This window comes from Erinaceus europaeus, chromosome 15 (assembly GCF_950295315.1).
Source record: "Erinaceus europaeus chromosome 15, mEriEur2.1, whole genome shotgun sequence".
NCBI lineage: Eukaryota > Metazoa > Chordata > Mammalia > Eulipotyphla > Erinaceidae > Erinaceus > Erinaceus europaeus.
This window is the reverse complement of record NC_080176.1, coordinates 19,196,597-19,224,483: the sequence shown is the minus strand read 5'-3', so window position 1 is coordinate 19,224,483 and position 27,887 is coordinate 19,196,597. Positions and strand designations below refer to the sequence as shown.

At 47.8% G+C, this 27,887-nt stretch overlaps 2 protein-coding genes across 10 annotated transcripts in view; both read right to left on the bottom strand.

Moving 5' to 3' along the window:
• Nucleotides 1–121: 121 nt before the first annotated feature.
• Nucleotides 122–5,064, bottom strand: TMEM265 (transmembrane protein 265). The gene is made up of 3 exons (XM_016191287.2): nt 4,927–5,064; nt 3,528–3,695; nt 122–587 (listed from the first exon to the last, which is right to left on the bottom strand). Exons 2-3 carry the CDS (start codon nt 3,690–3,692, stop codon nt 426–428), a joined length of 327 nt encoding a protein of 108 aa, XP_016046773.1. The 5' UTR covers nt 3,693–3,695; nt 4,927–5,064; the 3' UTR covers nt 122–425.
• Nucleotides 5,065–5,533: 469 nt separating this feature from the next.
• The window catches only part of SRCAP (Snf2 related CREBBP activator protein), a 54,802-nt gene continuing 32,448 nt past the window's right edge, over nt 5,534–27,887 (bottom strand). For all 9 annotated transcript variants that reach the window (XM_060173078.1, XM_060173079.1, XM_060173074.1 and 6 more), the window contains 10 exons: nt 26,185–27,653; nt 19,411–19,676; nt 19,071–19,273; nt 15,469–15,638; nt 15,127–15,323; nt 14,931–15,045; nt 14,626–14,745; nt 9,101–9,295; nt 8,869–8,952; nt 5,534–8,765 (listed from right to left, as the gene is read on the bottom strand). In XM_060173078.1, the coding sequence (XP_060029061.1) occupies nt 5,928–8,765; nt 8,869–8,952; nt 9,101–9,295; nt 14,626–14,745; nt 14,931–15,045; nt 15,127–15,323; nt 15,469–15,638; nt 19,071–19,273; nt 19,411–19,676; nt 26,185–27,653 (5,657 nt within the window). In that variant the 3' untranslated portion in view covers nt 5,534–5,927. The remainder of the gene's footprint in view (nt 8,766–8,868; nt 8,953–9,100; nt 9,296–14,625; nt 14,746–14,930; nt 15,046–15,126; nt 15,324–15,468; nt 15,639–19,070; nt 19,274–19,410; nt 19,677–26,184; nt 27,654–27,887) is intronic.

The window sequence follows — 27,887 nt, the reverse complement described above, 5'->3', positions numbered from 1 at the left end:
AACAACTTCTCTTGAAGGTCCTACCTATGTAAGGGCAATGCACATTTCTGGTATCAAATACTCCATGTGGCTCTCACCGAGGGCCCAGGAAAAGCATGGGGGAAATGATCAGACATGACCATTGTACACTAAAAAAAGACTTTTATTACAAAACAAATTCTAATAAAATCAGGCCTGGTCTTCAACCCCACCTTCAGGTAGGTCCTAGGGTGGGGCAGATGGGGCAGGGCGCGCAGGGATATGGGGCACTGAAAGAAGAGAGCAGGCTGACCTCCCCCCATCAGTCTCCAGCTGCTGTCTCATTTTAGATAGGGCTTTGAGAGGCACCATCCTTCTAGCCAGGAAGTCCCACTGCTGGCACTATCATGGCACACTGTGGGATCCAGGAGGTCTTGGCTGATTTTTAGCAGAGGGTACACCAAGGGTCACTCAGCTTGGGCGATGGCATAGGAGAGCAGCCACAGCAGCAGAGGGCCCAGGAGGAGGACCATAAGCCAGACAGCAAAGCTGGCTAGGATGAACCTCCGAGCCCGGGCCGCCCAGTGCACTGCCTCCTCGGACCGGCCTGCCTTATGCCGCTCTTCAGCCTGTGGAGGCAGTGTTTGAGTTAGGTTGCAGCCTTGCATCGCCCCAAAGTGACCATTGCCCCCATCCACTCCTGTCCCTGCTCTAGCTCAAAGACCAAGCCTTCTATACCTCCGTGTCTGTTTACCTGCCCACTCTGCTCTACCTGCTTTGCAGAGTGGTCATTACTAGCTGACAAGATCACATGTAGGGAAGCATTTTTTTTTTTTTTAACCAGAACACTGTTCAGTTCTGGCTTATGGTGGTGCAGGGATTGAACCTGGGATGTTGGATGCTCAGGCATGAGAGTCTGTTTGCATAACCATTATGCTATCTACCCTCCACCAGGAAGAACTTTTCAAGTCTACTAGTCCCTATCCTTTCTCTCTCTTAAACCACTAGAGTTTCTCCCATTTATGACTCCTCTGGTCCCTTTTTGGACTTTCCCAGATAGAATGCAGAGAGGGAGGAACAGAAACAGGAAAGACACCATGGTATTGCTGGTGAAACTTCCGTTTACACCGTGGTCTCATGTGGCCAGAGGTCTGAGCCTAGGTCTCTGCACATTGCAAAGTATGTTCTCTACCAGGTGAGCTACCCCTACCCTTTCTTTTCTAAATTTTATTAGTGATTTAATATTGATTTATGAAATTACATGTCAACAGGGGTACAATTCTACACTCTGCCCACCACAGAGTTCTGAATTCCCAGTCCCCCCACTGCACGTCATTGCAGTTCTCCTAAGGTTGCAGACAGGGGCCAACCATCGTCTCTACAACGATCTGCCTACATTTTGTACATGATTGCCACCTTTTTCTTCCAGGTCCAGTCCCCTCTACCCCTCCAAGCCACTCATGACACCATATTACTATATCCAAATATCCCCCCCCCCCCCCCCCCGCTTTCCCTCCTCTCTCTGGGTGCTAATGGATCTGGACTTCAAAGACCTCATCATCTTCCTCCTCCTACTTCTCTACTGCTGGGAGTACCAAGGTTGTTTTTGGGTTGAGGGTTCCTACCCTTTCCTACTCATCCCTGACTCATTCAGAACTTGTAACTTGTGGCAAGAAACAGCATAGATGATATTTCACTTGTGTCCAGACAACATCCCATTTTCATTAGTGCAGTGAGCATCATCATTGCAAAATTTTCTTTGTATAGTTTTGCCCTATAAAGCCCAGAAATTCTTGTAGTAGTATTCGTTTCTGAGGGTTAGAACACAAGTAGGGTAGAGAAAATTTCAGCATGTTTAACTTAGCCTTTGTGCACATTCAAGAGAACATATCCTTCCCCCCCCCTTTTTTTTTTTCTATTTTAGTTGAAAGGACAGAGAGAAACTGAGAGGGGAAGAGGAGAGATAGACAGTGTGCAAGGACCCGGGTTTAAGCCCCTGGTCCCTACCTACAGGGGAAAAGCTTCACAAGTGGTGAAGCAGGGCTGCAGGTGTCTGTCTCTCTCCATCTCCCCCCTCCATTCTCAATTTCTATCTCAAAAAAAAGGGGGGGAGAGGGGAGATAGCATAATGGTTATACAAAGAGACTGTCATGCTTGAGGCTCCAAGTCCCAGGTTCAATCCCGTGGCCCACCACAAACCACAGCTTAGCGCTCTGGAAAAAAAAAGGGGGGGGGGGGGGCTGGGTGATAGTGCAGTGGGTTAAGCACTCATGGCACAAAATGCAAGGACTGGCTTAAGGATCCCCAGTTCGAGCCACCAACTCCCCACCTGAGGGGGGTTGCCTCACAAAACAGTGAAGCAGGTCTGCAGGTGTCTTTCCTCCTATCTTCCCATCCTCTCAATTTCTCTGTCCTGTCCAACAACAGCTATAATAACAATAACAACCACCACCACAATAAGGGCAACAAAATGGGGAAAATAGCCTCCAAGAGCAGTGGATTCATAGTGCTGGCACCGAGCCCTGGAGGAAAAAAAAAAAACTTGCAGACCTGCTTTAACGCTCGTGTGTCTCTGCTGCATGTGTGGAATAGGGACTTGAACCCAGGTCCTTCTGCATGTTGTTATGTGTGCTTAACCAGGCACACCACTGCCTGACCACCCCACAAAGTGCAGTTTCTACAATGTGTTTTGAAGTTGTGAAGCTCTCAAAAATCCCAGTTTCTTCCACTCTTTGCTCTAGTTATTGCTAAGCTCTCTCCTGTCTTACCCATTCCAATTCAACCCCTATGTACACAGGCCTGTGAAAGCTGAAACACAAATCTGATCATATCATTCATTCTCTCCAAAAACCCTCTAGGGAATCTTTACATTCTATTCCCCCCCCCCCACACACACACACACACACACATAGTTCAGCTGCTCAGCTCTGGGCGATGGTGGAATGAAAATGAACCTGGGCCTCTTGTGACTTGGGCTGTTGTACTTCTGATGGCACTATCCCTCTGGTCCATCGAGTCCCCACACTTTCAAGATCAAGTTGAAGCTACCTGATATGACACTAAGGGCCTCAGGACTCTGCCCTGACCGAGCCAAATCTAAACTTAGTTGCACATAGACTTTACATATAGACTGCTCACTTTCCCTGGAATGTCCTTTGCTCCATCTTTAAGGTAAATACTTTCCAGTTTGTTTTTTTTAAATATATAGGGCTGCGAGAAATTGAAAGGCGGGAGGGAAAGACAGTTTTGAAAGAGACACAACCTGCTTCATCCATCACTCATGAGGCATCTCTCCTGTAGGTGGGGAGCAGAAGTTCAAACCCAGGTCCTTGCGCACGCACCCAGGTAACACGTGCACTCAACTGGGTACACTGCAGCCCAGACTTCTCCATTCTCACTTATCTTTTGATTCAACTATGGTCCCCCTGACGCCCAGAAGCCATGTCTTATTTCTGGCACTAGGCCAGCCCAGAGCCAAGTCCTAACAGGTACTTAGTAGATAGTTCTGATGTAAGAAAACACTACCTAACTACACCCACTGCTGTTCCCACAGGAATCATTGTCCTCACCTTGATGGCAAACACAAGGGCCACAACTCCCAGGCAGGAGCAGCCACAGATAATGCTAGCAGCTGCCAAGCTGCGGAGGCGGAACCAGCAGCAGCGGACGGGGGATGGAGAACGAGCAACTTCTGTGTTGTACAAGATCCCCACTGCCTTCTCCTCGTCCTCCATCACCTGTGGGCGACAGTCATGGTACCTGTGAGCCCAAACAAGTGCTTAGTCTGGGCTTGCTCTCCACCCCTTCCTCTGACCCTGTCCTCATGGCCTCACTCAGCTCTCAGGAATGCCGCCTGACTGCAGAAACCCTCTAGTGACTCAGAGCAAGAGAGGAAATGTGTATCTGGAATCCGCCTTCTGAAGAGTCAAGTCTTTAAAGCCAAGGGCAGAAAACACAGCATTATCTACTTGGACAAGTAGGAAGAAGCAATGCGACACACAATGACAAGTTTTCAGGAAACACAAGCATTTCAAAGGCTGCTAGGAACCCGAGACTGTCCAACTCACTGAGCTGAAACTGCACTTCAAAAAGATCCTAAATTCTCTATAGGGACACGGAGGGCCAAGAGAGTAACACCCCAAGACCCCTAGAGCCTGCACCCTCCAAGCAGAGCCACCATTCCATGTGAAAATAGTTCTGGGGGGGAGCCTGGGAGGTGGTACAGAAGATAAAGCACTGGACTCTCAAGCATGAGGTCCAGAGTTCAATCCCTAGCAACAACACATGACTAGAGTAATTCTCTGGTTCTCTTTCCCTCTCTCCTACTATCCCTCTCATTAACAAAAAGTTCTGCGGAGTAGACTTTTTTATAGTTGAGGGAAAAGAATCCCAACAATCTTTACTCTTCAAAGTGGAGTCTCATCTCTTTTGCTATGCTGACTCCACACCATCTCGTCTCTCCCTAACCAAGGCCACAGAGCAGACTAAGCGTGTCTGGATGACCTCACCCCCACGAGACCTGCATGGTGGCGCCTATCTGAACAGGTCTCACCTACTTCTGGAGTCCTCTAAAGTCCACTTCCTCCCCCCCCCCCCCCCCCAGAGCACTGCTCAGCTCTGGCTTATGGTAGTGGAGGGGATTGAACCTGGGCCTTTGGAGTCTCAGGCACAAGAGTGCATAACCATTACGATCTACTCTCCACCCCTAAATTTCACTTTTCTAACTTCATCTTCAGCCATTTCCCTACATCCTAATGAAAATCAGATCTGCAGGCTCTGGGTACAAACAAGGATAGAAAGAGTAACAACAACAAAAAAAAGACAAGCAGAACAGAGCACGATAAATAAAGGTCACAAAACTGAATATGGAGAACTCCAAATGAGGTGATGGGTGACAGGGTGAGAACACAGGCGCAGGACTCAGAGACTCGAGCTCAGAGGAAAGGTAAAAACAAATTGAGCTCTTACCTGGCTATAGGTCTTGAGGGGCTGTGAGTTTCGGCTCCTGCCTCGGGTTTGATTTGGCTTGGGTGGAGGTGGAACTGACTCAGGGAGCCAAGCCAATCCCCGCCCCTGGTGTGGGGGGGTAGAACTGGGTGGCCAGCAAGCACCTGAAGGGGCCCAGGAGCTCAGAGGGGGTGTGGCTGACTGAAACCAGTTTGGCTAGACTGGAGGAAACCAAGGCAGAGGAGAGGATGGATTAACTGGAGGGAGGATGCCTGCCTTCAGGAAAAGGAGTGAAAGTACCTGAGCATGGATGAGAGAGAGAGAGAGAGAGAGAGAGAGGGAGAGAGAGAGAGGAAGAGAGAGCACTCTGAGGGGACAAGACCAGGAACTGAGGGGATAAGAAGAAAATGAGAAGCATGAAACTAAATCATTCTTTTAAAAAACAAGCTTTCAGGATGGTCACCCTACCAGAAATGGATATCTGTCAATCTTTCATCTTTATGGGTGCATTTCTACTTCAGAGACATACAATTCTGGGTGAGAGAACAGGAATGAGGTGAAAAACGATGCCCATTTCCCACCCAACCCTTCACCAGACCAGAAAATCAGAAGCCTCCTTACGCGGATGCTCATACAGAAACTAAGTTTATTATTTTTTCTTCTTAAAAAAAAAAAAAAAAACCTCATTGTAGAGAAGCCCCTCCCCCTTCCCCTAAGGGCGGGGGAGGGGGCTTGAAAGATAGCCGGGGAGTCAAGTACAAGGGGGTGGGGACAGAAACTATCTTGCCACCCTTTAACACTGCCCAGCCACATGGGGTGGAAGGGAAGGGGGTCAGTGAAGAGCCCCGTTTCCACGACAACCAGTTGCCTACCCCCTACTTTGGTGGGAAGGGAGAAGGCCCCTATGTCTCCATGGAGGTTTGTTTCCCCCTCAAAAGACTTCAAGTAGTGGTTAGCAGAGCCAGGCCTGGTTGTGGAGGGAGAGGGGCCATGGTGGGAAGCCCGGGAGGAGGGCAGGTCACTCACGTCTTGGCCTTCCGGCCTCTGTGACTAACAGCAGGGCTAGTCAAGTGGGAAGGGGCACTGCTGCGCAGGATGCGCTGGTCCCCTTGGTTGATGACCCCAACAAGCCGGCGGGGGCCAGGTCGTCGGCGAGGGGTCTCATCCCCCTCCTCCTCCTCACCGGAGGCTTCAGCCTCAGATTCCTCTACTGAACCCTCTGGCCCAAGGGGACTATGTGGCTGCAGACGACCCCTCTTTGCCAGCCCTGGTCCCCCGCCGAGTGGGGCCCCTGCCCGCTTGCGAGGCACCTTCTCTGTTTCTAGTGGGGGTACTAGAGACCCTGGACGCAGCCGGGTGGAACGCAGTTTCGGAGCTAAAGAGACCATGGGAGGCGTCAATTCTAACCCGCCTGGGCTGCTCTCTGCCAAATCCAGGTCATCTTGAATCACGGCCACCACCGTGGACCCTTCACCCTTCCGTCCCCGGACTCCCTCAGTTTCAAGTCGTAGTCGGGCCAGGCGGGTGAGGGGACGGCTTCCATCCTCATCAGAGGAACTGCCCTCACTCTCCGCCTGGCCCTGGAGTTGCCGCCTCCTTCCCAATCCACAACTCTCCAGGACAGAGGAGCTGTCACGGTCCAAGACAGGGAGCTGGCTGGGACGAGGTGATGGTGGATTCTTGGGTGGCCGGCCTCGCTTCCGCTTGGGTGGGGATGTTGAAATGGTGAGATTGGTGACAGTGTTGGCCACAGGAGCAGTGGGGCTAGACAGCAGTGGCGGAGGGGGTGGTGGTGGTGGTGGTGGCAGGGGCGGGGGAGGAGGTGGTGGTGATGGGAGTGGCTGTGTCCGACTCTCCAAGCTGCCATCCCCTGGAGAGAAAGTGGTTCCAGGAGTAGGCAACTCTCGAGCCTTAGGGGGCCGCCCACGCCTTTTCTTCTCCACAGGTGAGAGGATGATGGGCTTAGGTCTATGAGCTGACCGGGGCCTTAGGGGCTGGGGTGAAGGAACACGCTGGGGTTCTGGGACAGGCTCTGCGACAGTCAGGGTTTCAGCTGCAGGGACCGAGTCAGCTCCGTTGGTTTTCCCCTTGGAGGTGGACAGAGGTGCATCATCTACCCCTCGTCTAGCATCTGCGGGAGATCTATTCTTCTTGGGAGGCCTGCCCCTCCGACGCTTCACAGCAGGGGGAGTGACGGCAAGCAGTGTCCCTTCCCCGTTCTCTGGACTGCTCCCACCAGGAACCCCCAACTCAATGCGGCGGCGAGCTATGTAGGGCTGCTGGGTTGGGGTGGGCAGTGTGGATGGGGGAGCAGCTTTGCAGGGTCCACTGGTGTGAGGTGAGAACTCTGGCCCCGACGTGCTGCGGGCAGATGGACTTCCCGGGCAGGCCCCAGGCACTAGGACACTGGCCGCTCCCCGATGCTGTCGCCGCCGCCTCACCAGCTCTTTCTCCTCCACCACAGTCACTAGGCGTCCTGGGAGCTTTCGAAGCACTTTGGGTCCTGGAGGCTGCCCATGCTGGCCAGCCCCCTGACCCCTGATTTCTACATCAGCACTGGTGCGACGCCGAGGGGGCCGGGCAGGTGAAGGGCCCTCAGGTGAGGAGGTGGCTGAGGATGAGGTTGATGGGACTGTGACCTCAACTGAAGCAAATTCTTGTGGCTTCTCTGGGCTGGAGGTTGGAGTCTGGGTCTCTACTGGCTCTTCTGCATTCTTAGCATTCTCCAGTGGCTCCTGCAGTAGCTCATCAGATGCTGCTGAGGGCGGGAGCTCCAAGCCATTGCTCTCACTCAGGCCCGTGGGAACCTCCTCACCATCAGGCAGCACTGGGGGGATGGTCCCCTGGGCAGGCTCCAGCACCTCCTGCTCTTGACCGTTGGGGATGCTGCTGGGGATGCTGCCGGCCTCTAGCTTTGGGCTGGGTGTAGAAGAGATAAGAGAAAGGTTCTCCTCCAACACAGGCAGGGTCTCAATGGCAAGTGGTGACAAATCCTTAGGGGGCACAAGACTAAGCGCAGAAGCTTCGGAACTGGTTTGATCAGCCAGTTCCAGAGGCTCAGCAGATGCTGAGGCTTGAGCACACAGCTCTGCCTCAGGGCCCGGGCCCATGGCGATGGTGGGGACTGGCGGCGAGACAGGTGCAGAAGGCAAATCAGGCAGGAGAGGAGAGGAAGGAGTTAAGAGAGAGGTTTGATTTGGAGGTGGGGTATGAGCTGGTGGTGGGGTATGAGCTGGTGGTGGGGTATGAGCTGGTGGTGGGGTATGAGCTGGTGGTGGGGTATGAGCAGGAGGCGGTGTGCAGGCAGGAGGAGGAGTGCAGACAGAAGAGCAAGGAGGAGGGACCTGTGGAGGAGGAAGAGGGGGAGAAGGCAAGACATGGACAGGGAGCATGGTTATTGGACTTGGAGCTGAAATGGGCATGGGCGCGGGGGCGGGGGCAGCAACAGGGATGGGGACGGGGATGGGGACAGGGTTGGGGACGGGGTCAGGGACAGGGATGGGGGCAGGGACTGGGATTACAGAGGAAGGTGGAGAGGGTCGAGGCCTAGGTGCTGGCCGTGGAACTCGTTCTCTAGCAGGACTACGAGAGGGTGTGGAGGTGCTGCAGATATGAGGGGAGGATGTGACAGGAGTGTGGTTGGACCCTTGAATCTCTGCCCGGACTCCACGAAGACGCTCGCTGACACGAGTTCCTGGCCTCTCGGGGGCCTTGGCCTTCTTACTTCGGCGGTGGCTGCCCCCACCAGTCCCACAGGAAACCTCATCACCAGCCCCTGACCCCTCTTCCTCCTCCTGGGGTAGGCGGAACACCTCCTCCTTGGCTTGGTCCAGGTCCTTTCTGGCAGCTTCCACTTGTTCCTACGAACAACAGAGCCCAAAGGTGATCAGGAGGTGGCAAGCTGAGTGCAGGACGACATCAGCAGCTTTCCACTTCTCAACGTCACCCCAAAGAAATACTCACTTCTGCCTGCTTAAGCTCCTCTCGGCTCACCTCTTCCAGCGAGGCTTCGAGGAATTTCATGGCATAGCGCTCAATGGGGGTCAGCTGTGGGGAGGAGCAGAGGTAATGAACGCAGGAAGCTGTGACCCCTCATTTTTAGTTACTATCACCAGGGAGGCTAGAAGGAGAGTCACAGATCCCAGAGGAAGAACCAGAGGTGGCAACGTTGAGAACTAGTGGATTCAATGCTAACCTGCTCGACAAGGGCAGCAATTTCTTGTTCAGCCCGAGATACTTCTTCATCCTCCGCCCCAGGTCGACTGTTCTCTTCACTCTCACCAGCAGGAAACCCGTCATTCTCGTTGAATTCTGCGAGCTCAGCCACCTGTTCAGCTTTGGCCTGCGTGGCGGCACGGATGTCTTCCTCATCCTCTGCTCGACACAACGCCTGCAAAGATGTAGGAAAATCCTGAGAATTAAAGAACTTTGCACCCTGCAATGTCATTCTTGCAAAAGTTTGAGGCCAATTTTATATCAAATCAGCTTTTCAAAGCTTTTTTTTTTTTTCTCTGCCTCCAGGGTTATTGCTGGGACTCAGTGCCTGCACTATAAATCCACTGCTCCTGGGGTTGTCCTTTTGAATCGGTGGTGTTGTTGTATAGCACAGAGAGAAATGGGGGGGGGGGAGAGGGGGAGAGAAAGGCAGACACCTGCAGACCATCTACAACGCTTGTGAAGCGACTCCCCTGCAGGTGGGGAGCTGGGGTCTCGAACTAGGATCTTTACGCCGGTCCTTGCGCTTTGCGCCACATGCGCTTAACCCACTGCGCTACTGCCCAGCCCCCTTTTCAACTCTCTTTTATGCACCCAGTTATCAAAGCAATGCCGCAGTCCACGCTGGACAAAATGGATTTGAGCAGGACTCTCACTGGGGGCGAAATAACTGTTTTTAGAAACTTCTATTGAAAGCGTTACTTCCTTCCCTTTTGTAGTCAGCCTTCTCTTTCCTGTAAAAAGCAGTCCCTAGGAGTTTTTGAACTAAAAAACAGATCCCCGTGATTATTTTCTGCACAGAAAAGCCTCATGACACATACTAACCACACCTCACTTGTCCCTGGAGATAAGCACCCAGGAAGCTCACAGTGAAGGCACTGCACTGAGGACAGTAGCCTAGAGCAAGCTCGGCATTAAGAGAAAAGCATGGGTCAGTAAAACTATCTCCATGCTAGCCAACACCTGTAGATTCTAAATATCTTTTTTTTTTTTTTTTTTTTTTTTGGCCACAAGGATTATTTTATCACTGAAGCTCAGTGCCTGCATAACAAATACACCACTGAGGCCGAGCAGTAGTGCAGCAGGTTAAGCGCACGTGGCATGAAGCACCAAGGACCAGCCTAACGATCCCAGTTCAAGTCCCCGGCTGCCCACCTAAAGAGGGGGTGGTGGCTTCGCAAGCGGTGAAGCAGGTCTGCAGATGTCTATCTTTTTCTCCTCCCCCTTCATTTCTCTCTGTCCTATCCAACAACAATGATATCAATAACAACGATAAAGCAACAAGGGCAACAAACGGGAAGAAAAAATAGCCTCCAGGAGCAGTGGTGCAGGCACCAAGCCCCAGCAATAACCATGGAGGAAGGAAAAACAAAACAAAACAAAAAAAAGCACCCACATGTCCCTACAGCCTTTTTTTATTTCCCCTCCCTTTCCTCCAAAATATAAAAAGAAATTGAGAAGGGGGAGATAGAAAGAAGGGGTTGTCCAGGAGACAATAATAGATAAAAGTATTGTATTCTCGACCATGAAGTCTTAAGTTCAATTCCTGGCAGCACATGTACCAGAGTGATGTCTGGTTCTTTCTCTCTCTCTCTCTCTCTCTCTACCTATCTTTCTCATGAACAAATAAAATCGAGAGAGAGAGAGAGAACCAGGTGGTAGTGTGCCTAGTTAAACACACATAACTATGTGCAAGGATCCAAGGTCAAGTCCCTGGTCCCAAGTCCTTTTCCCAGGGGGAAAGGTTCACCTGTGGTGAAGCAGTGACGTAGGTCCCCGACTCTCCCACTCTCCTCTCTAAATTTCTGTCTCTATCCAATAATAAGTAAATTATTATTTTTCTTGCCTCCAGGGTTATCACTAGGACTCGGTGCCTGCACTACGAGTCCACTACTCCTGCAGGCCATCTTTAACCTTTTGTTGCTCTTGCTGTTTACCGTTATTATTGTTGTTGCAGTCATTGCTGTTGGATAGGACAGAGAAATGGAGAGAGGTAGAGAAAACAGAGGGGGAGAGATAGATAGATACCTGCAGACCTGCTTCACCACCTGTGAAGCGACCCCTCCTATTGGGACTATGTGTAAGCTTGATAGAGCTTAGGGAGAACTACTACCCCCCATCCTTGGATGGAGGTCTGAGAAGATACCCTCTTGGTTAGTCTCTCTCAACCGAGGTGAGCAAAGGGGAGAAGCTCAGACTTAGTTCTTTCCTTCTTGACACTCAGGCCCACAGATACCCCAATACTTCTCCCCATTAACTGCAGGCCACATGGCCGCCTACTTTATGATTCACTTACTCAAAGTCACCTTACCTTCTGATCACAGAAGAACACACCTTATCACACACTCCATCATACACCTCAGACCCCAGACAAGAGAAATTCCAAACTATATGGCCTTTTGATATCCATCTTCTCTCTGTTACACCCTACTGGTTTAACCCCTATGCTTCTCTCAAATACCTTTGGATAATTAAGTTGCTTGCGTCATGGAGAATAACTGTCTTATATCTCCATCAATTCCTGTCATACCAGCCCCCTACCACAGGGGCAAGCTGACCTTTAAGAAACCTGTAATTTCTGACATATTTCAATAATTCCCTTTGTTTGGTTTTCTATTTAACTCATGTCCACCTGCTAATAAATGCGATCTGAGCACGCTGAAGGTCTCCCTGGTGTCTTTTACTTCATGTCGTCTCTTGCGCGAGCGAGAAAGAAACCGGTCCGTTACCTTTCCCCTGGAGATCACCCCACCAAAGACCCTGACACCCTCCTGCAGGTGGGGAGCCAGAGGCTCGAACCAGAATCCTTGTGTGGGTCCTTGCGCTTCGCACCATATGCACTTAACATGCTGCACCACTGCCCAGACGCCAAAGAAATTATTTAAAAAAAAAAAAAAAACCCTGAGGGGAGTCGGGCAACAGCTCATTGCATTAAGCAGACATGGCACAATGCGCAAGGACTGGCGTGAGGATCCAGATTAGAGCCCCTGCCTCCCCACATGCAGGGGAATTACCTCACAGATGGTGAAGCAGGTCTGTAGGTGTCTATCTTTCTCTCCCCCTTTCTATCTTCCCCTTCTCTCTGTCCTAGCTAACAAGGACAATAATAACAACAACTACAACAACAATGAAAAACAAGGGCCACAGAAGGGAAGATGGGGGGGGGAGGAGTTGGGCAGTAGCGCAGCGGGTTAAACACACATGGTGTGAAGTGCAAGGACTGGCACAAGGATCCTGATTTGAATCCCCAGCTCCCCATCTGCAGGGTAGTCGCTTCAGAAGCAGTGAAGCAGGTCTGCAGGTGTCTATCTTTCTCTTCCCCTCCTCTCTCCATTTCTCTCTGTCCTATCCAACAATGATGACATCAACAACAATAATAACTACAACAATAAAACAACAAGGGCAACAAAAGGGAATAAATATTATTAAAAAAGAAAAAAATCTTAAAAAAAAAAAGCCTGGGAACTCAGAGCCTCAGGCATGAGGTCTGTTTACATAACCATTATGCTATCTCCCTCTCCCCCTCTCAATTTCTCAGTCCTAGCCATTAAAATAGAAGAAATAAAAAGGGGGGGAGGGGATGGCCACTGGGAGTGGTGGATTCATAGTGCTGGCCCTGAGCTCCAATTATAACCCTGATGGCAATAAAACAAAGTTGGGGGGGGGGGGAGAGTGAGGGTGGGTGTAGATAGCATAGTGGTTGTCTGAGCCTCCAAAGTCCCAAGTTCAATCCTCCACACCACCACGAACCAGAGTTGAACAGTGCTCTGGTTAAAAAAAGAGATATCTGCAACACTGCTTCATTGCTTGTGAAGCTTGACTCCCACAGGAACTTGAACCTGGGGCCCTGTACACAGTAAATTTCTAAGACCTATTTGCTGTGCTACCAAGATCACAAAACATTGTGTTTGCTTATTTGTTTTTTTTTTTTTTTTTGCTTTGAGGATTTATTCTTACAATTTTTTTAATTATCTTTATTTATTGGATAGAGACAGACAGAAATCAAGAGGGGAGGGGGAGATAGAGAGGAAGAGGGGTAGAGAGACACATTGCTTCACTACTCGAAAAGCTTTGCCCCATGCAGGTGGGGACTAGGGGCTGGAACCACTGTGCATTGTAACATGTGTGATGAACCAAATGTGACACCACTCAGGCCCTAAGATTTATTCATCGGAGGAGAGAAAACAAGAGCACCAGTGTGGTGTCTGCAATGCTGAGGATTGAACTCAGGACTTCATGCTTATCAGCTTACAGTGCTTTAGCTGCTACACCATTTCCCTGGCTGAATTTTTTTTTTTTTTGTAAGAAATAAAAAAAAATAATTCAGGAGTCAGAGTTCCAAGTGAGAGGGAGAAGTCAGAGCACTACTTTAAAACATGCAACAATGTGGATCAAACCAGGAGCCTTGGCATACAAGATCTAAACACTACAGCTGAGCTTTTTGTCTAGCCTCTCTAATCATCTTCCTTAAGAGCCTTTTTTTTTGGGGGGGGGGGTTTACTCAGGGCTCGATTGCTTTTATTTATTTTTAAATATATATATTTTTATTTTCCCTTTTATTTCCCTTTTTTATTGTTGTTGTAGTTATTGTTGTTATTGATGTCGTTGTTGTTGGACAGGACAAAGAAAAATGGAGAGAGATGGGGAAGACAGAGGGGGAGAGAAAGATAAGACACCTGCAGACCTGCTTCACCGCCTGTGAAGTGACTCCCCTTCAGGGGGCTCGAACTGGGATCCTTACACCAGTCACTTTTTTTTTTAATCGCCCAGGGTTATTGCTGAGACTTGATGCCAGCACTATGAATCCCCCACTCCCAGCTGCCACATTTTCTTTTCCTTTCTATTCTGATAGGTTAGAGAAATTCAAGAGGGGGAGAGAGAGACAGGAAGATAAAAGGATAAGACACCTGTAGTACTGCTTCACTTGTGAGGCATCCCCCTCCCCCCGCCAGTGTAAAGCAAGAGTTCCAATCTGGGTCCTTGTGTTTAGTGTGTCAGCGGCTGGCCCCTGACCAGGTGAAGTATTTTCAGTTGTTAGAGGTCACAGGTTCAATCCCTAGAATTATATTACGTCAGACTTGAGAAATGCTCTGATCTGCATCCTCTCTCAAAGTAAATAGGTCTCTTAAAAACAAACCTAGACTTCACCATCCAAACTCACGATATAGTAGATTCTGAAAATGAGGACATTACATTAGGTACAGGCACCTCTTGTAACTACGATATCATTTAGTTTCTCAGTGACTGACTTCTTGTAATTTTAGAAGTAGAAAGTGATGTTCAGATGAGTGAACACATTTGGCCTGACACCCAAAAGTAGTAAGGAGCACTATTGGACTCCAATATCTTCAATAGATGTTAACTAATATACTTAGAACAACCAAAGGTTAATATTCTGGGAGCAAAAGAATGCTCCCTCTCCCATTTTCCCCAAGGGTCAACAGATAAGAGACAACACATACTGGGACCACTAGCTCTACTCTAGAAGTGCCCACTCTTGTTCACCTGCTCCAGGATATGGGTCTGCTTGCTGGCCACCGTTTCTTCCTCCTCTTCAGGGGCAGAGGACACAGACGAGCCAGCAGGCTCCTCCAGGGGCATATCAAACAGCTCTCGGATGGTCTGCTATTAGATTGAGCAGGGAAAAAGTGTCAGAGCCAATGGAATCAGCCCTGGTCCCAGAGGTACAGCTATGGGGTATTACATATGCCACTGGTTAAGAGGCAGGCCCACGGAGATCAAGCACCCTCTTAAAGTAACTCCTACTGACATAGGATCTCTCTCTGGTACTGATGAGAAGATCTTAGTACCTGTTTAAAGTAGGCTGTGGTAAAGTTGCCTCCCTCAATGGCCATGTCTCCCAACATTCTCTTCTGATTTGCCTTTTTCAGAATGTTCTCCTCTATTGTCCGCTCACTTATAAGCCTAGGTGATGAAGACCATGTGTAAACAGCTGAAAATATCAATAAAAAGAGGGACGCGAAGCCAGGAACAAGTAGGCAGTACCTATAGATGTGGACATCTCGAGTCTGGCCAATACGGTGACAGCGATCCTGGGCCTGAGCATCCATGGTGGGATTCCAGTCGCTGTCATAGAAAACAACAGTGTCTGCTCCTGTCAGGTTCACACCCACACCCCCACTCCGAGTTGAAAGGATGAAGCAGAATATGCGCTTGTCTGCATTGAATCTTTCCATCAAGGCCTAGAGGGGGAAGGGAAAAAAACACCATATTGGGAGACATACCCCCAGAAACATGCACAGGTTTTGGGGAGGTCCCCCCTGGAACTCTGGAGCAAGGAGACAGCAGCTGAGGTGAGTCTCTAAGGATTGCAAATGCCTGAGTTACCTGTCTCTGTTCAACTCTTGTAGATCCATCCAGACGCAAGTAGAGGTGGCCGTGGTAGGTGAGAAACTGTTCCAATACATCTAGCATTCGGGTCATCTGGGTAAAGATGAGCACCCGGTGGCCTTCTGCCTTGAGCTGTCGCAACAGCACTGCCAGCGTTTGCAACTTTCCTGAGGAGATAGGAAGGGGTACAGAGAGTTAGCTATCTGTCTGTTGGAATGGGGAGAACACTGAGCACGCACAGGTAGACTGCAGCTGTAAGATAAAGTTTCAGGCCAGGATTTCAGGGGATCAAAAGCATCCCGCTTTGTCTTGTTCCTTTAAGGTTTCTGTCTTTAATCTCTTCTTGTTTAGATCTACTATGAATTTAACTAGAGGTAAAAGGACCCTTGGAGTGATAAGAAAAATCTTAAGTGATGCATGTTTTGCTTTACTACTGGGGAATCAAATCCAGGGCCTCACCTATGCTAAAAATATGTGATCAACAACTTAAATATATCCCTGGTCCTTTTGATGCTAAGTACCACACTTAATAATGCCAACTGAAATATAAAAAATACCGAGGCTAGACATCAACAAACCTGTGCTCATGGTTTACAGGTCACAAAGTCAGGATCTTATGACCCATCTTCTATGAAACACAACAATCATTTCTTTCTTTTTTTTTTTCTTTTAATTTTTTAATATTTATTTTCACTTTTGTTGCCCTTTTTGTTTTTAATTGCTGATGTAGTTATTATTGATGTCATTATTGTTAGATAGGACAGAGAGAAATGGAGAGAGGAGGGGAAGACAGAGAGGGGGAGAGAAAGAGAGACACCTGCAGACCTGCTTCATCACTTGTGAAGCAACTCCCCTGCAGGTGGGGAGCTGGGGCTCAAACTGGATCGTTATATGCCAGTCCTTGGGCTTCATGTCACATGAGTTTAACCCTCTATGCTACAGCCCGACTCCCTTCTGTAACATTTCTAATAGTAGTTTGAACACTTACTTAGACTTGAATTCATCTATTCTGATTATTTTTAATGTTGTAATTTTTCTCACTCCACTAAGCACATACTCATAAAAATCTAAACATGTTACTATAGAAATATCTGCAAAGCTGTGGCAAAGATTACTTGATACACTACCCAATAATCATTTTTGATGAACAAAACCCTATTAACATGGTGAACATATGGCATATATCTCTCAGTTCTAGAGAAGGCACATCCTAACAACTCCAGAAGATAAATCACGAGTTTTTAGCATTCTTTTTGGTCAGCAACCGCTCAAAGAATGGGCATATGGACTAATAGGAGCCAATGATCTGTAAAGCTAAGTCACTGGGAGGACTTCATTCCCCAGAAACAAAGCTTTGCTAGTTATGCTTTGTCTCAACCATACGCAGGTTACTGTTTGGGGCATTGGTACACTTCCTGGAATTATGGTAGTCATCTTTTTAGGGAGGGAGGGAGAGAAAAACAGAGCAACACTCTGGGCACATATGGTGCCAAGGACAGAATTCTCATGCTTGAGAATCTAACATGTCATCCACTGTACCACCTCCCAAACTCCATTACTCCTTTAACACTTTAAAATTTTACTAATGAGTGTGTGTGTGTGTGTGTGTGTGTGTGTTTGTGTGTGTGTGTGTGTGTGTGTAAGTGAAAGAGAGGAACCAGAGCAGCATTCTAACATGTACATAGCAGGACTGACTCCAGACCTCATGCTCTTAGCTCAGATATTCTACTTGCTGCACACCTCCTGGTCTCAGTAGTCACCTTAAGACCACAAAGATCAAGCAGCCTGGGAGGTGGTCTAGTACTGGACATTTAAATAGGAGGTCCCAAGTTTGATCCCAGAATCCTGTATGCCACAGTGATGCTCTGGCTATTATCTCTCCTCATAAATCAATATTTAAAAAAAAACAAAACTGGGGAGTCGGGCTTAAGCGCACGTGGTGCAAAGTGCAAGGACAGGTGAAAGGTTCCCAGTTTGAGCCCCAGCTCCCCACCTATATAGGGCAGTCGCTTCACAAGTGGTGAAGCAGATCTGCAGGTGTCTATCTTTCTCTCCTGTCTTCCCCTCCTCTCTCCATTTCTCTCTGTCCTATTCAACAAGGACATCAATAACAACAATAACTACAACAAGGGCACCAAAAAGGAAAAAAAAAAAAAAAAAACTGGGGAAATATCACATCAGTAATGCACAGGATGTGAATCTGAGAGTCTGAGACTCAATCCTCAGTACCACCAACAGCCAGAACTGAGCAAAACAACAGGGTCAGCAAAACAGCTCACTTGGATAGGGTGCTGCTTTGTTATGTGCACAACCCAGGTTCAAGCCTGGTCTCCACCACAGTGAAAGAAGCTTTGGTGTTATAGTGTCTTTTTCACTTTCCCTCTATAAAACCAATAAATACAAAAAAAAAGATAAAAGAATAAGAACTGGGCTATAGCTCATCTGGCAGGGTATCTACCTCACTATGTATAAAGACCTAGGATTTTAGATGGGCTAAGTCTCAAAACTCACAGCACCAGGAGACAGAATATGGTGCTAGCAGGGAAGCTGCGCAGATGGCAGAGCAGTTCTGTGGTCTCCACTGCTCCTCTTCTTCCTGTCTTCATCTCTCCCAAGTGGAAAGGATGAAAAACTTCATCCAGGAGCAATAAAATCTTGCATGGATGAGCGCTCTACCTCTTCACTGAACAAACACTAAGGATGGCAGAAGAACCTAAGGTCCTAACTCCATAGAAGCACACCCAACACACCACACACATACTTTGCTCTCTCACTTTCTCTTTTAAACCAAGGCAGTGCTTAGTTATGGCTTATGGTGGTGCTGGGGGATTGAACCCAGGGGTGTCAGCATGAAAGTTGTTTGTATAACCATTATACTATCTCCCTTTGCCCCACACTTTGCTCTTTTGCTCTCTTGCCCTCAGAATTTCTTAAGAACTATACCCTTTAATCTTATAATCTTGTAGCTTTCTGTTGATCACAAATAGAGAATCAAAACAGGTGAAGCAAGATGTATTCTAACCAAGATAAGAATTCTGCCTTTTCCCAAAACAAAATTTACTGGCCTTATTATTATTTTTTTTCCTTTCCCCCTTTAAGATGAGTGGCCAGGGGACAGAGAGAAAACCAGAGCATCACTCTGGCACACATGATGCTGCAGATTAAATTAGGAACTCATGCCTAAGAGTTTAACCGCTGCACTACCTTCCCGTTCACCAAGGTTTATTACTCACTCTTTAGGAAATGTACCACAGGCTTTCCCACAAAAATAGGAAGATAAAATACTGTGCTATCTCTACGTGCATTGTAACCCCAATAATTTCCACTTGTATTATAACCCAAATAATTAGCGAAATATAAATGGTCAAAAAATAATTACTGAAGGAGTTAGCATCACTTCTTTTCAATGCTCATCAAAGTCAAACTCATGAATGCTAGTAGTCCATCACAAGGTCTATTTCTCTATCTTGCCCACAAACAAAGCCAAATAAACCTGTTTAATGACACCCATAGGCATTTTGTATAACCCTCTGATATAACAGTCTTGCTTCTAAGACAGGAAAAGAGGTCAAGGGTCTCTCACTGATCAGCAAACTCACCACAATCATACTGGATGAGCCTCAAGTCAGGGAACTGGGTGCGCATGTTACACACAATACGGTGCAAAGGACGAGCCCTGGGCCAGAGCACACAGGCCAATTGCTCCTGGAAGGCTGCCTGACGTGGAGCCAGCCAAGGAGGTGGGTGGCAGGCATGCAGGGAAGGGGGAGGTGCCTCCACAGGAGGCATGACAAAGATGAACCTGTAAAAGGAAGAAGGCAAGCAGTATAAAAGAAAGAACTCTGCAAGACCCTAAAAGTTAGTACCTTTATCAGCCCTAACCACTACATCCACTGAGGTCCCAAGACCCACTTCCCATTAGCACTTAGCCCTGCCAACCTCTCAATGATTTCTGACAGCTGGTCTAGTCGTTGCTGGGGAAACAGTACAGCCTGGCGGGCAGCCTCGGTATAAGTCCAAAAGGTGGGGTGGCTGGGGCCAGGAGAATGAGGGCCGATGGGGCTGGCAACAGGTTGGGGCAGGGTACAAAAATCCAGGACTTCAGTCCCATACATGGGTGCCAGGGCCCCATGAGCCTCACTAAGTTGGAAAATCCGTTCCAAGCGTTCAGACCGCTGCCGCTTCCGCTTTTCTTCCAGAGAGTCCTGGGGAACGAATGTAAAAAAGAGTAATCAGTGTTCTTATACAAGACCTGACAATTTCTCCCAAAATTAAACATAATCTATAAAAAATGTTAAGATAAAAACGAAGCTATTTTTAGTACTTTTCTGTTATCTAGTATCTAAAATTATTTTGACAATCTTCCAAGATGTTGCCAGGAGTTATTCCTGTAACAACGTTAAGTGAAGGGGCCAGGCAATGGCACAATCAGAGCACACGACATTACAAAGTGCAAGGACCCAGGTTCAAACACCTGGTCTCGACCTGCAGGAGTGAAGCTTTACAAGTAGTGGAGCAGTGCTGCAGGTATTTCTTCTTTGTGCCCTCTCTATTTGTTCCTCTGCCCCTCTCTATTTGTTTCTATCATAAGAAAGAAAAGAGAAAGGAGAAAAGGCCACCAGAAGTAGCAGTCACATTGGCACTGAGCATCAGCCACAACCCTGGTGGTAAACAAATATCAAATGAAGTAACTTTTCTATATGAGAAAACTTAACTTTCCCTTGAATACTACCAAAGCAGAATACTTAGTATTCAAAGCTAAGGACCATACATTAAACTTTGTTTAAAAAAAAAAAAAAAAAAGGTGGGGGAGCCTTTATAATGGTTATGCAAACAGACTCTTATGCCTGAGGCTCCTAAATCCCAGATTCAACCCCCCCGCACCATCATAATCCAGAGCTGAGTGGTGCTCTGGTGTTTCTCTCTCTCTCTTTCTCTCTTCCTCTGTTTCTCTCTCTCTGCACTTCTCTCAAAAATAAAATATTAGGGCAACAAAAAGGGAAAATAAATAAATATTTAAAAATAAAATAAAATATTTAAAAAAAAAAGAATTTTTCAGGAGGGCCAGGTGGTGGCGCACCTGGTTGAGCAAATATGTTACAGTGCACAAGGACCCAGGTTTGAGCCCCCCCCCCCCCCCCCGGTCCCCACCTGCAGGGGGAATGCCTTGCAAGTGAAGCAAGGCTACAGGTGTCTCTCTGTCTCTCTATCACCCTCTTCCTTCTCGATTTCTGGCTATCTCTATCCTGTGAATAAAATGATAATAAAAAAATTTTAAAAACAATTTTTCAAAAAAGTTGAGATGACGGGTGGGAAGTCTATTCACTAGCTCTAGAACATTCAGTTGAACTTTTTTAAGTACTAAAAAGCTTTCTGGGTGGAAGAGACAGTATAATGGTTATGCAAACAAACTCTCATGCCTGACGCTAAGCCCCAGGTTCAATTTCCCTGCACCACGATAAGCCAGAGCTCAGCTGTGCTCTGGTGTTTCTGTTTCTCTCTCTCTCTTTCTGAATCTCTCTCAAAAATAAAATAAAGTATTTTTTTAAAAAAGCTTTCTTCAGGATTCAGAGCGCTAATCAAATCCACAGCAGGTTTCTAACAAGTAGCAGATTAGAATGGAATGGGAAGATTAACTAGACACCAAGGTATTGTCACCCTGAAAGACAAAGAAAGTGAAAGTATCTGCCGACCAACTAGAAATTTTTTTCTTTTTGCCTCTAGGGTTATTGCTGAGGCTCAGTGCCTGCGCCAGGAATCCACTGCTCCCGGAGGCTATATTTTTCCCTTTTGTTGCCCTTGTTATTTTATCATTACTGTGGTTATTATTGTTATTGATGTGATTATTGTTGGATAGGACAAAGAGAAATGGAGAGAAGAGGGGAAGATAGAGGGGAGAGAAAGATACCTACAGAGCTGCTTTACCACTTGTGAAGAGACCCCCCCCTGCAGGTGGGGAGCCGGGGGCTAGAACCAGGATCCTTAACGTCAGTCACTGCACGTTGCGCAATGTCCACTTAAACTGCTGTGCTGCCTACCGCCTGATTCCCCCCTCCAAAATTTCTAAGGTTGTGACCCACCCCTTCCTCACTTGTGCTTCCAGGTCCAAAGCTCTAAGACCAACTAACTCTTTATAACACTAACCATGCTTGCAGTCATACAGCTGTATGATTCTTCAATTATTGTCTTCCACCCGCTGAAACTGAAAGCACAAGTTCTATCTGATCTTGTTCACTATAATTACCCAATGTCCAGAGCTCAGCATAGCAGGAGCTCTATTAATGTTAATGGAATGAGCAAGTAATGAAGGCGATAAACCCCAGGGACTGGTGTGGGGGGATAAAAAGTGTCCCAAATTTTCGTTCTTGCTGCTATCTTAGCTTATCTTTACTCCAGGTGTTAAAAGTGAGGAGGGGGGAGTTGGGCGGTAGTACAGTGGGTTAAGGACTGGCATAACGATCCTGGTTCCAGTGCCTGTAGGGGAGTTGCTTCACAGGTGGTGAAGCAGGTCTGCAGGTGTTTCTCTTTCTCCCCCCCCATCTTCCCCTCCTCTCTCCATTTCTGTCCAATCCAACAACGACAACATCAATAACAACAATAACTACAACAATGGCAACAAAAGGGAATAAATAAACACAAGGAGGGAAATCATCCTGAAAGAATAATCAATATTAGCAAAGAGAAAATATTCCCCAATCACTTATCTGGAAAGGAACATATATCCAGAATTTATGTTATATAATAATAATTATAAACTTAATGACAAAATAACTCAATTTAAGGTAAGAGTAGATAGCGTAATGGTATACAAAGATAAACGTTATATCTCATGCTTGATGCTCCAACATCACAGGTTCAATCCCCTGCACCTCCAAGAACCACAGCTGAGCAGGGCTCTGGTAAAAATGAATTCTAAACAAAATAACCCAATTTAAAAGATCAAAGAATCTGAAAAGAGTTCTTCAAGGCAAGTGAAGGTCAGTGGTAGTGCACTGGACTGAGTACACATATTACCATGCACATGGACCTGAGTTCAGCACCTCCTCTACTCCCCTCCTGCAGGAGGGAAGCTTTATGAGTAGTAAAGCACTGTAGCAGGTGTTTGTTTATTTCTCTCTCCCTATTACCCCTCAATTTCTCTCTCTCCTATCAAAACAGAAAGGGGGGGGGGTCCACCAGAAGTGGTGGATTCATACTGCAGGCACCAAGCTCCAGCAATAAGCTGGGTAGCAATAAAAAGAGAGAGAGTGGTCTAGGAGGTGGCGCAGTGGATAAAGCGTTGGATTTTAAAGCATGTGGTCCTGAGTTTGATCCCCGGCAGCACATGTACCAGAGTGATGTCTGATTCTCTCTTTCCTCCTGTCCTCATAAATAAAATATATCTGAGAGAAGGAAGGAAGGAAAGGAGGGACGGAGGGAGGGAGGGAGGGAGGGAGGAAGAAAGGAAGAAAATGGGGCTGGGTGGTGGAGCACCTGGTTGAGCACATATGTTACAATGTGCAAAGATCTGGGTTCAAGTCCCTGGTCCCCACCTGCAGGGGGAAAGCTTCACAAGCGGTGAAGCAGTGCTGAAAGTGTCTGTGTCTCTCTTCCTCTCTATCTCCCCCTTCCTTTCAATTTTTGATAGTCTCTATCCAATAAGAGAATAAAAAAATAAGGAGACAAATGATCAGGAATCACTGAAAAATGATGTTCAATATTACTAGCCATCAGAAAAATGCAAACCCAAACCATGAAAGAACCACTTCACACCTACTAGGGTGGTTCGAATTGTAAAGACAAATGAACAAGTGTAGGCACAGATGTGCAGAGCCTGCAATCGCTAGTCTGCTGGAGGGAATGTAAACGGTACAGCCACATCAAAGGGTCTCTCAGTTCTTCAAATGGTTAAAACCTAGTCTTCACCACTCTCAGCAATTCCATTCCAACACCGAAGTCTATTATAACTGAAAACATCTGAGAAGACATTAATAGTACTGTGTTCAGTGAGTGACCAGAGGAAAAGTTCCTCTGCTAGAGCACCAGATGGGCAGGCCTGGGCCTCAGTGGTGGTGGCACAGTAAGGACACTGAGCTTGAAGGCGTTAAGGCCCCAAACTTTACCCCCAGGGTCCCATATAACAGAGTGAGGCTCTGGTTTCCCAGCCCCTAGCTTGTGTTAATAAATTATTAAAAACAAAACAAAACAAAAACCCCAGACTTGCATGTCTGAAAAGTGCTTGTGTGATCCCCAACACATGCAAGCTAGGCTCTGCCTTACCTCCTTCTCTCAGCTCACGTGAAGCAGTCTATGTAACAGATACAAGACATATCTTTGGCCTGGGAGGTAAGACAGTAGATAAATGTTGGACTCAAACCATGAGGTCTGATTTGCAGTGTCAGCTGTGCCATAATGAATCTCTGCTTCTTCCTCCTCTTCTCTCAGCAATAACCACATGTAAAAAATCTTAAAAAGTGCTGACATACATGGACCATGGATAAGCCTAAAAGGGCCTGGGAAATAGCATATTGATTGTACAAGTAGACTTTCATGCCTAAGTAACTACGGCCCAGTATTTTTTTTTCCAGCAGGGCTGCTGCTGAGGCTTAGTGCGAGTACTACAAAACCACAGCTCCCAGTGGCTTTTTTTTTTTTTTCCTCTTTTCTATTCTACTTGGTAAGTCAGAGAAATTCAAGAAGGGGGAGGGAGATAGGGAGAGAAGACAAGACACCTGAAGCCCTTGTGAAGCTTCCTCTACCTACAGGTGGGGAGCAAGAGCTTGCAACAGGGTCCTTGCACACGGTGTGCCACTGCCCAGCCCCAAAGTCCCAGTATTAATCTACCACTATAATACGCCAGAGCTGAGCAGTAAAAAAGAGAGAGGGGAAAAAAAAATTAAACACCAAGAAAAGTATTAACATGATCATTCCCACTTCAGTTTGACAGCTAGCTCTGCACACTAAAGCAAGCACAACCCTCTGTGGTGGCGACAGAAAGACCAAAGGCCCCGAGGGAACTACCAGATCTCTCCTGTCTGTCTCCCCTCACCTGAGTTGTGAATGTAACACCCTAACACATCGCAGACTATGTATTGTGAACCCCTCCACTGAAATACTGATATTCAAAATTTGATGATGGTGGTATTTTTAGCAATGGTGAAAAAAAAATTTTTTTCCCCTAATCTCTAAGGACTATCTCTTTCAGGCAAGGAAAAAAGCAGTGGAGTTAGTACTTCTGTGTTCTCAAGAAGAATAACCTAATTTGTAACACTTTAATGGGCTTAGCTTCTTTACCCGTTAAATGGGACAATTAGATGCCAGTTCTAACTCAAAAAGAGTGATCAAGAACCCAGGAGACCAGGTTAATAGTTTTAAAAGCACATTTGGGTCCTGCATCACCCCTCTGAGAGAAGCCAAACATAGATAATTATTCCCATCTTACAGGTGAGAGTATAGGCCCAAGGAAGGGAAAAACTAGGCTATCATTTGTCAGGGTAAAAACCACACTATTCTGGGAGCTAGCCCACCTGGCTAGATGCACATCAGCAATGCACAGGAGGCCTGTGTTTAAGCCCTACAACCACATGGGAGCATCATGGATAGCAGGGCATGCCGGGGTATCTCTAACTCCCTCTAAAATAAGGAACAATAAAAAAAAAAAAAAAAAAAAAACAATGTTTTTTAAGTAGGATGTGTCAGTGTATGTGCAAGGCCCTGTGTTCATTCCTCAGTACCAAAAAAAGGTGACACTGGGGGGTTGGGCGATAGTGCAGTGGGTTAAGCGCATGCAGCATGAAGCACAAGGACTGTTGTAAGGATCCAGGTTTGAGCCCCCCGCTCCTCACCTGGAGGGGAGTCTGCAGGTGACTGTCTCTCCCCCCTCCTCTTTGTTTTCCCCTCCTCTCTCCATTTCTCTCTGTCCTATCCAACAACGATATCAACAACAACTACAACAATAAAAAAAAAAATTAAGGTCAACAAAAGGTGGGGAGCTTTAAAAAAAAAAAAAAAAAGTGCCATTATTCTGGTCCTTACACTCTACCAACATGACAAAGCAACTCAACTTCTGTTTGGGCAGTGGTATAGTGGGTAAAGCATGAAGTCCCAAGTTTAATCCCCAGCAGTACATGTACCAGAGTTATGTCTGGTTCTCTTTCTCCTCCCATCTCATTAACAAACAGAAATCTTGGGGTCAGGTGGTGGTGCACCAAGTTAAGAACACACAGTTCGAGCACCTGGTCCCCACCTGCAGGAGGGTAGCTTTACAAGCAGTGAAACAGATCTGAAGGTTATCTTATCTTTCTCTCTTCCTTTCAATCTCACCCACTTCTCTCAATTTCTCTGTCCTGTCCAATAAAATTTTATAAAAGGGGGAACATCAATAACAACAATAAGACAACAAGGGCAACAAAAGGGGGAAAAGCAAAAGACAGAGAGAGAAGAGCTGCAGAAGCAGGTCTCTTCAAATAAACATAAAAGAAAAAAAGAAACAACTTCCTGTTCCCTCTTGAGATAGTAAAAATTACCAGACGGAAGGGGCTGGGGAGTAGCACACTGCTGAGTGCACAGATTACCAAGCATAAGAACCTGGGTTCTAACCTCCAGCCCCCACCTGCAGGGAAAGTTTCACAAGTGGTGAAGCAGTGCCACAGGTGTTTCTCTTCCTCTCACCCTATCCTTTCCCGTCTCAATTTCTCTGTCCTAGTAAACAAGTGAAGAAATACTAACACTTACCAGATAGAAAGGGGAACGAGGTGGTGGGGGGGGCTGGCGTCGAGGCCGGGGACCACTGAACGAGGTAGCAGGGGAAGGAGGGCTCGGGGGACCAGAGCGCAATGTCAGTGTCTCAGGCTCATCCTTGGGAACAGACAGTCGGGATACCATGGTGACAGGCAAGGGGGAGACACCAGATGTTGAAACAAGGGAGGACGCCTGGGGAGCTAAAGACTGTGCAGAGGCTGGGGCCAGTGCCAGAGTCTGAGCTGCAGCTGGGCCCAAGGTGGACAGCGGACTGGGAGCCGGGCTCAACGTCAATGTCTGCACTGAAGCCGGGGCCAGGAGTGAAGCAGATGATACTGGAGCCAGGGTTAGTGTGTGAGCCGGAGCTGGCCCCACTGGAGAAACTGGAGCCAGAGGAGGTGCTGGAGCCAGAGACAGTGCCTGGGTGGGACCCGGTGGTGGTCCTGGTGCCAGGGACAGTGTCTGGGCTGGGGCTGGTACGAGGGGTGATGTTGGAGTCAATGACAATGTCTGCGCTGGAAACGAGCCCTGGGGGTTCCCTGTTCCCATGGAGAGTGTTTGAGATGGAGATGAGCCACCAAGAGTAGATGCTAAAGCTGGGGCCAAGGTCAACGTCTGCATGGAAATTGGGCTCGGAAGAGCTGACGGGACTGGGGTTGGTACCATAGTTTGAGTGGATGGCGCCAACACCGTCGTCGAGGCTGACGCCAATGAAGACGCGGAGGCTAAGGGAGTTCCTGAAGTAGATGAAGAAGCCAAAACTGGAACCGGAGTCTGTGATGGAGCCAGGATCGGAGCAGGACCCAATGACGGGGACAGGACTGGAAGAGGAGTCAGAGAAGGAGCCGGAGGAGCCAGGACTGCTGTTGGTGGAGTTGCCATGGGAGCCAGAGAGGGGGCCAGAGCCTGAGATGCTGAAGATCCTGAAGCCAGAAGGGAAGCCTGAGCTGGCGCTGGGTTTGGTGCTGCTGGGAAAGGACTAGCCAGAGCCGAAGCTGGCACCAGGACAGGTGAACATGCTGGAGCCACAGCTGAGTTCAAGCCCGGAACATGTGAAGAGGTCTGAGCCAACAACAGAGGGTGAGCAGGTGCCTGAGATGGGGACAAGGATGCTGTTGTGGCCAAGCCTAGAGTCAAGGGTGATGCGGATGGGGAAGGCCCAGCTGCTGTCAAAGAGGGTCCAGGAGCTGCTGAGACAACGGGTGCCAGTGTTGGAGTCATGGTGCTCAATAGTGTTGTCCCTGAAGCCGAAACAGGCAGAGGGGCTGAGATGGGGATGGTGAGTGGAGCCGAGGCTTGGACAGGAAGTGTGGAGGCGACAGAGACAGGCAGTGAAGATGACACTGGAACTGTAGAGGACACAGGACTTGTGAGGGGAGAGGAATTGGGAACTGGCACTGGAGAAGAGGCTGGCCCAGGAAGAGAAGAGGAGACGGTCAGGGGAGCAGCTCCGGGTGCTGAAGCTGTGGAGAAGTATCAATTAGGCCTAGAGCTCTTTTTATACTTTGTTCCCCTACCCCACCCTTTCCTTTCGGCCCCCAAGCTTCACCTGTTTCCCAGAATCTTTATTTACTTCCACACTATAAAATCGAAGAATCAACAAATTCAGAACTGTAAGATTTCCTTTCCTTCCAAGTTTCCCATAAATATATTTTAGACTTGGGTCAGGACTCAGACCCCTGCTGAGGTCCACTGCA